Source organism: Cynoglossus semilaevis, chromosome 16 (genome assembly GCF_000523025.1).
Source record: "Cynoglossus semilaevis isolate Cse_v1.0 chromosome 16, Cse_v1.0, whole genome shotgun sequence".
Taxonomy (NCBI): domain Eukaryota; kingdom Metazoa; phylum Chordata; class Actinopteri; order Pleuronectiformes; family Cynoglossidae; genus Cynoglossus; species Cynoglossus semilaevis.
In genome coordinates, this window is record NC_024322.1 from 17,914,431 (window position 1) to 17,925,456 (window position 11,026).

The 11,026-nt window shown below is 40.9% G+C and overlaps 2 protein-coding genes and 1 long non-coding RNA gene across 3 annotated transcripts in view; 1 reads left to right on the forward strand and 2 right to left on the reverse strand.

Moving 5' to 3' along the window:
* Positions 1–1,344: 1,344 nt before the first annotated feature.
* fev (FEV transcription factor, ETS family member) lies at positions 1,345–4,564 on the reverse strand. The gene is made up of 3 exons (XM_017039842.2): positions 4,310–4,564; positions 2,707–2,778; positions 1,345–2,084 (listed from the first exon to the last, which is right to left on the reverse strand). Exons 1-3 carry the CDS (start codon positions 4,356–4,358, stop codon positions 1,543–1,545), a joined length of 663 nt encoding a protein of 220 aa, XP_016895331.1. The 5' UTR covers positions 4,359–4,564; the 3' UTR covers positions 1,345–1,542.
* Positions 4,565–5,557: 993 nt separating this feature from the next.
* LOC112488356 (uncharacterized) overlaps positions 5,558–11,026 on the forward strand; it is an 11,663-nt gene continuing 6,194 nt past the window's right edge. Inside the window, exon 1 of the long non-coding RNA XR_003052328.1 lies at positions 5,558–6,025. This is a non-coding gene — a long non-coding RNA (uncharacterized LOC112488356). The remainder of the gene's footprint in view (positions 6,026–11,026) is intronic.
* On the reverse strand, positions 7,988–10,977 carry cryba2b (crystallin, beta A2b). The gene is made up of 5 exons (XM_008329102.3): positions 10,922–10,977; positions 10,177–10,352; positions 9,111–9,252; positions 8,878–9,020; positions 7,988–8,355 (listed from the first exon to the last, which is right to left on the reverse strand). The coding sequence occupies exons 2-5, from the start codon at positions 10,332–10,334 to the stop codon at positions 8,208–8,210; spliced, it is 591 nt and encodes a 196-aa protein (XP_008327324.1). The 5' UTR covers positions 10,335–10,352; positions 10,922–10,977; the 3' UTR covers positions 7,988–8,207.

Below are 11,026 nucleotides of genomic sequence, written 5' to 3' on the forward strand. Positions count from 1 at the left end.
CACCTACACACCTAGTTTCATTAGGTTAGGTCAAGGTCAGAGGTCAGACTTTGTTTAAACCTTATCCTTTGTGCAGAGTCCTAACAGGAGAGACTGGACACATCACAGTGGACCAGTGTGCAACACTGTTTGTGTGCCTTGCATATCAATAGATCTGCTATTGACAGCTGAAAATTCTTTCTCTCGCTCTCTCCCTCTCCCTCTCTCTCTTACACACACACACACTGGATTTTGTGTTTTGTGAGGTCAAAGAATGTGCCTTTTCTCAGCCCCAACCCTAAACAAAATCTGAACAAAATCATTTTTATTATTATGAATGTGACTGTATTGCGGTTTGTGCCAAAAATTGACTTTTTAGTCAATGAAGACCCGGTGGAGGCAGAAAAATGTCTTTGTTGACGGTTCAGATTTTCAGATTTCAGTAGCACTGAGTTGGACCCAGGGTAATGAAAAAGAGCCTTTAATTCTTGGTAGTAAATGGCGCCCTCTCGTGGGTAAGATTGTTAATGTCACATTTATTCATTCAAGTTATCACAGCAGACTTAGAAATTATCATGATAATAATGTCAGAGTTATAATGGGACCACACGGTGTCAGAGTGGGTGGTCCTCATGCCTTATAGGAATGACGTCACTGTTTTGACATTGAATGTAGGTGTGAATGGTCGTCTTAATATTTTGTTTTATTTTATTTTCATTATATCCTTGTAAAAACCAAAAGAGGTTAGAGAGGTCACCTCCGACCCTGACCCTGACTGACCCTGACCCCTGACCCCAGAATGTTCTTTAGAAACACACTCACTGTGAATGAGAACCAAATAATCTGCCTGGATTTCTGCACTTTGTGAATTAATTTGTTTTTTATAGTGAAAATGAACTGGATTCTGTCGTTATTTTGGGGTTTAACGTGAACTTTAGAGTCTGTGTGACTGAAACAAGGATTTATCATTGGTTATTACAGACGGCAATCACGTGATTAATCGAATACGAAAATTACTAGTTCTCGTTTGTGTTATAAACCTGGGCTTCTCAATTTTGCCACTAGATGGCAGAAAAGGTCCAGTAATCGTTGGCGTCGGCTTGAAAACACACTTGAATACAAAAGAAATGTGACTGAAAAACAAAAAAGACGTTTAAAAAATGCAACAAAAAAAAACCAAACCGTTATAAAAACAGAGGTTGTGCTTTTTGTGTTTTTATTATTATTGGATGTCGACAAGTTCATGGATTCATTTTTTTTAGGAGAGGAGTAAAACCAGGAGTTAACGTGGCGGCCGTGTCTACTCTATGTTGGTCCTGTAGGGTTAAAAACGTGTCTGTTTTGTTGATGCCAGTGACACGTTAACAACAAAAACGTGTTTTTATTTCTGTCTATTTACCGATTCACTCATTTATTTACTTGTTTTTACTTTTATTGGGTGAGAATTTAAGATGCCTTTTTCCTCCCTCAGCCTTCCTCTCCTCTCTCCGTCTCCCCCTTCCCTCCTCCCTCCTCCACCACTGTCCTCACAGTCCTGTGTGACCCACAGACGCCCCCCTGTGGTCAGTTGTAGTGACCGTTGACGGCGCTCAGGCCGTTGATGTGGTTGACACAGCTGACGTGGGACGGGGACATTGTGCCAAAGGGCCCCGGCGGCTGCAGGTTGTGGCTGTGGTAGAGCGCTGTGGGTGCGGATCCGGGCCAGTAGGAGAAGCCCGAGGGCCCCACGGCCGGAGCCATGAGGTTCAGTTTGGAGATCCCTGAAAAGGGAATCGGGGAAAAGTTGCCCTGGAACTTGTAGAGCGCCTGTTCCGTGGTGGAGGGCTGGCACACCTGCGCCAGGCCGTGGAAGTCGAACTTGTACGCGTACCTCTTGCCGTGCACTTTAGTCATGATGTTCTTGTCGTAGTAGTAGCGCAGCGCGCGGCTCAGCTTGTCGTAGTTCATGTTGGGTTTGCTCTTGCGCTCCCCCCAGCGTCGGGCCACCTCGTCCGGGTCGATGAGCTTGAACTCGCCGTTGGTTCCCTCCCAGGCGATGCAGGACATGTTGGTGCTGTCGGAGAGCAGCTCCAGGAGGAACTGCCACAGCTGGATCTGCCCGCTGCCTGCAGGGCAATAAAACAGCTGCACTAAAACAGCTGCACTAAAACAGCTGCACTAAAACAGCTGCACTAAAACAGCTGCACTAAAACAGCTGCACTAAAACAGCTGCACTCACCCTTCAAACATTTAAACAGATACAATACGTCGGGCGTGGATTTAACATGTGGCCGTTTTGTGTTTTATAAAATAAATCGTGCGTACGATGTATTGATAAGTTGATTTTCTTTTAAGTAACTATTTTATTTTGTTTGGTTTGTTACTTTGGTCCCTGAACGCAGCATCACCCAAATATATTAGTCTTGTATTTTCTAATAATTATAAAACTGACGTCACCATCAGTCAATTTGACCTTAGTTACTGTTTATATTTAAATAAACCTAAGCCACAGGTTTTTTTAATTCAGATAAAAATATATAAATTATTCTTCTATACCATCTGAGTTTTTGTTTTTTTAAATCCGAAAATTGGACAAAGAAACAGAAAATCTGTCAACGAATGGTTAATAAACATTATTATTTATAGGAAGAAATGAAGAAATATAATTATATTTACCAACCGGTTGTTTTATGTTATAAAAACGAACATTTTAACATATTTTATAATGATTTAAAAAAACCAACCTACCTTTCTGTACTCCGGTGTTTAATGGACCCCACGAAGTCCCTTTGGTTTCTTTCAACAGATTCTCTGTTGGATCTGAAATTAAACAGTGACACTGATCATCACCACAGTCACCATCATCACTATCATCACCATCATTCACCACAGTCACTATCGTCACCATCATCACCATCATCACCATCACCATCACGTCGCAGCTGAATTTTAATTAATACGTATTTTTGTTAAACAAATTCAAATCAAATCTAGCTTCAAAAAAACATATTCAAATGTTCACAGCTGTGATTTTAAACAACTGTGACACAATACAATACAATAAAAAGTAAAGGCTAATGTTGAGAGTCACAAATATATAAAATAATTAAAATATAGATTCATATTTTAAAATGTATTTTGAAATTGAAAATGAAATATTAAAGCATTGGATATAAAAAAGTAAATAAAGCGTTTGAATTCAAATAACAAAGACCTTTATATAAATAAATATAAATAAATGTATTCACAACTAAGACCTTTATATAAATAAATATGAATTGAAATGAATTTATTTTATAAATAAATATAAATAAATGTATTCAGGAAAATATATATTCCATATCGTAGATAGTTGTTCTTCTAAAGATAAATATAATTCCAAATATAACACTTCCTGTAAAATATATGTTTGAGCTCTAAATAAATAAAACCTCTACCAAAATAAACAAAGTCTTCTGTCGACATAAAATATAATTGTTTTTGTGCTTCTTGAGCTGCAAAAAATAGAGAATATATTTTAAAAGCTGCAGTCGGAAATAGACATGATATATATATTTTGTTTATATTCGCGTTTCTTGTTCCGAAATGTAACATTTTTGTTGCAGAGAAACAGAAATAACGACGACGCAGCGACGGTCGGAAACTGAGGAAAATAAAATACAGACGTTTTGTTTTGTTACAGGGTTAATAAATTTAGTCAGTACTAAAACAAATTTAAATAAATTCCAGATATTATTGTAGATATTCAGAAATATGAATTTAAAAATGTCAAATACGAGAAAATGTAGCTTTGCCCGGTTTTATTTAAAAAACTGGAAATAAAATAAGAAAATGTTTCTGAAAAATATATAATACTGTAGGAAATCAACGTTGACTGTGAGGAATATAAAATAAACCGTGATTAGTTTTAGGTAGAAAATAAGTTACGACTCTATAACAAAATAAACCTTTCACCAAAATATATATATAAAAAAATCAACCGTGGAGAGTCAGAAATGTTGATTTAAAAAAAACCAAACAAAACATCAAATATAAGAAACATTTTCGCATTAGCGTCGAACATTCTGGAATATTCTGAATTATTCTGGAATCCCGCGAACGCGTCTCCGCCCGGTCCCAGTCTAATGCCTTTTGGCGCGTCCTCTGTGCGGTCTCTTCTGTCAGGAGCCAGGAAACGCGTCCAGGAAAAAGGATTTCCGATTTCCGACAAAAGAGCAGACGGGCTCCCAGATTGAAAAGGCAGAACAAAGCCGAACCCTGCAGGTGGAGCATGACCGCAGCCCGTGCACAGACCAGCGAATCGGGCCGGGAGCCGCGGTTTGCGTGACTTTGCGGGGACAAAACGACCAACCTGAGAGATACATGTTGAACATGAGGTTTCCTCCGCAGTCCGGCCTCATTGTGCTCACTCGTTCAGAAAGGGTTGGATTTCATTTCGTTGGCGGCAGAGGAAACGATTTTTATTAAACTTTATCTCATAACTGTGATCTGGAATAAATGCGGGGGGAACAGATTGAAGTTTCCAGGCAACTGTCACTGGCCCCCATCTCCGAGACATTATTCAGACAGCAATTTCCCCTGCTGCATTGCTTTAATTAAAAGAGCAATTTACCTCTGTCAGTCCGCCTGGTGGCCACAATAAAAGGAGAGCGATAGAAATTCGGGCCTTATCAATCCGCCATCACAGTTTAATAAAGTTTCCACGTTAAGATCTGAGTTTCTATGGTGAATTGAAGTGTTTGACATGGAAACCAGTTCAGATCCTCCTCACTTTTCCGCCTCTTTACCTCTGGGCAAACAGCGCGGACCTGGTTCGCCTCGGGAAAAGAACATTTACCTTGAAACGCACGCCTCAGTGCACACGAGAAAACAAGAACATTGACCTTCTGTTGGTGGGTTTAAGGTTCGACAGCCTCCGCCTCTGAGGGCTGGTCATGCTGCTCGTTAAATCCGTGACTTTTCATGCTCTGAGGTTTTGTTTTTTAATCTGTAGACCCACAGATCAGCCTGGTTTATGCTGTAATTCAGTCCAACGTGACTGATTCTATACATAGAATTAATGATATTCACAAACTGATTAACTGCACAGCCATGTTATTTGCACACACTGCAGGGAAGAGTTTTCGTTTCACCCACGTACCTTCAGCTTAAAATACCGTTTCAACCTCCAGCATGTTGTCACTTTGTTTTGTTAAGACTTTCCTATTTGTACATGAATGTGGTTGTTGTTGTGAAGCCTGCATGATGAGAAAATGTATAATATATATATATATATATATTCACCAATATATGTAGGTCCATATTTGTTCACTACTTTAAGGGTCACTTCTGTCCTCGTGACTCTGGAACAGAATATTTTACTCATCAATATATGTAGGTCCATATTTGTGCACTACTTTAAGGGTCACTTCTGTTCTCGTGACTCTGGAACAGAATATTTTACAATTTTATTTAAAACAAATTCTGATCTATATTTTTGCAGCCAAATGAATTTATTTTGTGTCTATTTAACTAGTCAAAGTAAATAGAAACATTAAATATTTTTTTTACAAAAACAACAATAAACACAACAAATAAACACAGTGACAGATGTGTGTGTGTATTTACATCTTTGTTCTTTGTCCTTTGAAAAATAATGCAATAAAAATTATATTCATTCCTTTAAAACCTAAACATTAGCTGCAACATGTTACTTTAAAAGATTAAACAAAATGTAAACAAGTACGTTCATTGATTGTGCGATTTTATGCCAATAATCTGCGTCAATAACAGAGTTGACCGGCTCTTATTTCTGTCTGTTCTGTTTTTTATGACAAAACTTCAGATTTTTATTTTCCTCAAATCAACAAATATCACCTGTTATCCACTTCCTGAGCTAAAACTCCGTCTTTGTTTTCTTCTCTTGTCTTTGCAGCGGTTCTCGGGGGCTGGACGTGTGGTCGTGTCAGTGGCGTCCCAGACTTGCTTTAGCTGCCTGTGTCCAAGTAAAAGCCGCAGGCAACTTAAAACAAGCCTTGAAAGCTAGACTGGTCCGAGGGTGGAGCGGCGGTCGACTGTGGATGTGCAGGTATGGCGTCTTCACCTCACGCAGCAGGGACTTCCAATCAGTGACCAACACGCACAGATGAAAACACAAAACACAATGACAAAATGTTTCATCTAAACTAGAGGCGAAAACATCAAACTTGATTTAGTCTAGTAGAAAAACAAAGTCCTAAAACTAGGAGTAAAACTATAGTCTTTTAACCATTTACTTACTTTAAAATGACAATATTTTAAAAAACAGAAAAACCAAAGTCAACTTTGACACTAAAACCTCAGGTGTCAGACACCTACCTTGGAGCTGCTGGTGTCCGGCTTCCCACTTAGTGCAGCACTGAAGACCGACTCCTCTGAGGTAGTGAGAGTGCAGCCTCTTTAATCAGTGTGCACAGGTATGTATGTTTGAGAAAGGTGTGTGTGTGTGCACGGTTACACATTTATTAAAAGATCCTGGTTTTTTGGGTGTGGGACAGTGAGACACTGACGACTCCTGGGTGTGTAACACGGAATCCCACTTCCTGGACCGACAGGAGGAGTGTGTGGAGGTAAACACACTCCAGGAACCCGGCGCAGGCCTGCAGGATAACTGTGGCGCTGCGCGTTAGAATAAACAAACAGATGCTGAGCTGCCGCTTTGTAATATCTGCGTTTCATTTGTTACACACGTGGACTCCAGGCCTCAGATGTGGAGCGTTTGTTCGGCTCGTACCGTGTCAGGCTGCAGACGTTACCGTTAAGCTGAAATCGAACCGTTCCCAGCCGTCATCGTTGTGGCCACGGGTTGAGAGTGGTTTGGGCTGATGTTTGAGTTTCACACCTTTGGGTTTTTGTTTGTGTTAGACACCTTCACTGAGCTGTCTAACAGGTCCTACATCCTGAGATGGTTATCAACACCCAGGCCAGGGCGTGTTCTTGTACCGAGCATCGTCAACTGATGCAAAGTAGAGCCACGTATCATCAGCCAAGAGAGTAATCCTGCTACTAGAAGAAGAGGAGAATAGATGAAAAAAATAAACAACAACATATTAATTCAACAAAATTTGCCGTTGAACCAACCATGAAATTCAGTCTGTGAAAATATTTTTTGTTTTTTTTGTACTTGCACAACACAGTAAAGGCAGAGAATCGAACCAACAACCCTTCAGGCTTCCCCAGTAGTTTTTTTTTTTGTACCTGCACAACACAGTGAAGGCAGAGAATCGGACCAACAACCCTTCAGGCTTCCCCAGTAAATTAGCATCCTGTTTGTTGATATTAAGGAGCAGCTAAAGTGACTGCAAACACATGGGTTTAAATTAGTTTTCCACCAACTGACTTCAGAGTAGCTGTTCTAGAGTTAGCGAAGCTAAAACAGCCTCTCTGCCTTAGCGTTGAGCTGCAGTGTAAAACTGGACTTTTTCATCGGGTAAATGTAGCTAAAAGATTCAAGAGCCCAAAATGTAGAATTTAAACTGATCGATTTCACAGTTTAAAGTTTTATCAAATTTGAAAAAACCCGGCTTTGCTTCTTTTTTATCTCTAGTTAAAGACACAAAATAATTAAAACAACAGTAAAGTTTCTTTGTTTGTTTATTTGAACACATTTGTCTGACAAAAAAAACAACAGAAACACCTCGTAATATTTTTGACACCCGTTTCCTGAAGGGTTAGTTTATTTCCTTATTTCTTACCAGTAGAACTCCATCGGTTCTTATACGGGAACCTGTATTATGACTGTTGGTACATTATTAAACCATGGGGTCGTGACCCCATGTGGGGTCACCTGGAATTAAAAGTAGGTCATGTGAAATACCTAGTAATTGATATATGTAAATATATATAAATATAGCCGGCACATCTTGATTGACAGCTGTGATCACGTGAAGTCTGTGGTGTCAGAAATGTGTGATGTCAAAATGAGGTTCCAGAATGTCTGGAACGACTGGTCTTTGTTTAGTTTGAATGAAGAGATGAAAGAAAGAATCCTGACAACATGACGTTAGGTTTAAAGAAAAGATTTTATTTCCTTTTTTTTTTTTCAAAATCATGCTTCATCGTAGAAGAAGAAGTGACTCCATTTCCGTAGACGCAGAAGATCCACAGAGAGACAGAAAGAGTTTGTCCATCTACGGATCTCTGACAGCGTTCCGTCCCGCGCTCCGGACAGGAAATAGTTCAGCTGGAGGCTTTTTTTTTGGTTTCAGGTCAGAGGTCGTCAGAGTGAAGGCTCACTGTTGGATCCTACGGATGGACTGCACCTGGTTGGTGTGAGCCTGGGTGCTGTACTCGTTGTAGTTTCTGTACTCTCCTTGGTGTCTGTCTCTCTCCATGATGTACTGGTAACCACGGTAACCAGGGAACTGATAGGCAACCCAGCTGCAGGGACACAGAGGGGGGGTGGAGGGGGGAGGGGTGACTAAAGGCTATTGTAGGCTTCACACGCTCATCACTGAAGATAAAAGATTATCTTTGTTATTTTATAAAGACATAAGATAAGAAATAATTCATTTAATTCACAGCGTACAGCGTGTAAAAAAACTTTAAATAAAAGCTGCAGGAATTAACAAATTAATTTTGTATAATTTATGGAATTGGTCAGATTAAAAAAATCAAATCAGTTATAACAAAGATGCAAAATAACATGTACTGAATATTTAGAGTTCCACTGTCTGTCTATTTATATTTGCTCTAACTACCCGTCCAAAATATATTTATTTTTACTTCAACCATTCTAATAATCATAGTTGTTAATAGGAGTCCCTCCTAAAATACTTACTCATAAATTGTCCCTCAACAGCACCCACTAGTGTCTGCTATAAATATAAATGATTCCCCTAGAATTCTGCAGGAACTGAAATGAAAGTTCTGCCTCTGAAGGTCAGAGGGGTCGTAGCTTACGCTCCAGAGTTGATCTTGATGGAGGGCACCTCCTTGCTACACCAGCCCATGGCCTGCAGGGAGGGGTAGTCGTCGCACAGCTCGAACTTGCGGCCCTGGAAGTCCTCACACTCGTACAGGGTCATCTTGCTGTCGCTGTGGTTCTGTTGGAAGAGGCAGTTAAAGTGTGTTCTGTCACAGAGGGTGGAGGAGACAAGGAGTCAAAGGATGGAAACAAGGATGGAGGATCTTACGGCACACTTGATGGGTCTGAAGGACAGCAGGTGCTCGGTTCTGTAGCCAATGTTTCCACTCCAGGCCTGGTAGCACGGGTAGTCTCCCTTCTCCAGGATGAACTGCTGTCCCTGGAACTCGGGGTACTCGTAGCCCACCCAGCTGCAGCAGATACACAGATATATGTCAGGGGTCAGGGCGGGGTCACAGACCAGAGACCAAAACCATACAGAGATTCAAACAGGTGACCATCTGCACTGTAAGGCAGAGGCACTTACCGCAGTTTGACCCCTGTGTAACCGTCTTGCGAACTATGTACGAAAATCCAATCAGTAAACACTGAGATTTGAATAGATGACCTTTTTTGCCGTTAGGCAAGAACGCTAACCGCTGTGTTTAATTACTGTCGACCTCTAGTTTCTGCTGTTAGAGCTCAGGCAAACTATACCTGAAAACAACAGATACCAGCACCAGGGTTTGAACAAATGACCTCCAGATTGTAAGGCAGGAACACTTCCCACATACAACAAACTGAACTCTTTCTTCGATGTTAAAGGGTTTTTTTTTTTTTTTTTAGCCACAGTCGTACGTTCCTTTGTTCCGCCGGCTCAAAACAAACAGGAGATACTGCTCCTCCTGCCTCCGCTGCACCTCCTGCTCCTGCTCCACCCTTTATCTGATCGTCAGTCAGTCAGACAAAGCGACTCGTAGCCCACAGCTGCACACGGCCAACTCATATCACTGCAGGGTCACAGTCGGCTGCAGCTGGTGCTGCAGTAACAGCAGCTGGTTATTAATCACTGTTTGTTATTAATGTACGCTTTCTGTGATTTTTGCTGTTATTTATTTCCATTGATTGATTGCGTTTGTTATTGAAGTCGTCATTTGTGTGTTTCTGATCAGATAAGCCGGAACCATATTAATGTGATTGTATTGGATTGTGGAGCTGGTAAATCTCTGCAGCATCAGGTCAATTATTCCTCTGATATTAGTCTTTGAAATTAACTCAGTTTTGACATTTAAAAAAAAAAAAGTTTTTAGTAAGTGTGGGAATTGAACCACAGGTCGGCAGGAAAGTTGACTTACGGTCCGTTCTCGATCTTGAGGGAGCGGATTTTGTGGAAGCCCCTCTCCATGATGTTCTGACACTCCAGCATGAACTCACATCTCTTCCCCTGGAAGTTCTCCTCCTCCCAGACCGTGATCCTGAACTGACCCATCTGCTCCATCTGCTGAGGGTTCATGGCTGCGGCAGTTTCTCTCTGGAGTTAAAATAAAACACATCATAAATGATGCTGAAACATCAAAAGGAAAAACAATGAAAAAAAGACTGGCTCTCCCTGTGGAGATGAAACAAAGTCAAGGCAGGAATAACAGGATTCAATCCAACTGCAGCTCCAAACATTCATTCTCCACACACTTCTTCTTCTTCTTCTTCTGTGGTGTCACTGGTGACTAATCTGCCTCGTTCATCATTTCACCACAGCGTAGATTTGTTCGTTCACTGCAGGAGCATCTGACCTGAGGCCAGTGCTGAACTGGACCGTACAGATAAACATCCTAAATGTATTTGTTTATTATTGTTATTATTATTATTTACTGTAAAAAAAACACCTGGTGGAATTTAAAGTCCAAACGTAGTCACACATTTGACCTAAATGTCATCTTTTTTGTTTGATTTAAAATAAAATACCTATTTATCCCGCTAACCGGCTAAGTGCTAAAGCCACCTCCACCTGCGGGTGCGGGTGCGGGTGCGGGTGCATACTAAGTCTATTAACGGTCTACTGAAGATCCACGCTGCTGGACTCTGGTGTGTTGGTATACTTACAGACAGTACTGAGGTGGGGCAGATCACGTATATTCAGTGCTGAGGCACGGAGCCTCTCCTGCCTTTTTATAGGGTCGGACCCCCTCAGCCCCCCCCCACCCCTTC

Bases quoted from the DNA above. Each gene is read 5' to 3' on its own strand.
- fev (XM_017039842.2), bottom strand. From the start codon at position 4,358: ATGAGGCCGGACTGCGGAGGAAACCTCATGTTCAACATGTATCTCTCA. The intron at 2,779-4,309 runs GTTGGTCGTTTT...GTTTAATTTCAG, and splicing joins GTTCAACATGTATCTCTCAG to ATCCAACAGAGAATCTGTTG. The intron at 2,085-2,706 runs GTAGGTTGGTTT...ATTGCCCTGCAG, and splicing joins AAACACCGGAGTACAGAAAG to GCAGCGGGCAGATCCAGCTG.
- cryba2b (XM_008329102.3), bottom strand. From the start codon at position 10,334: ATGAACCCTCAGCAGATGGAGCAGATGGGTCAGTTCAGGATCACGGTC. The intron at 9,253-10,176 runs GTAAGTCAACTT...TATCTGCTGCAG, and splicing joins CTCAAGATCGAGAACGGACC to CTGGGTGGGCTACGAGTACC. The intron at 8,356-8,877 runs GTAAGCTACGAC...GTGTCCCTGCAG, and splicing joins ATCAAGATCAACTCTGGAGC to CTGGGTTGCCTATCAGTTCC.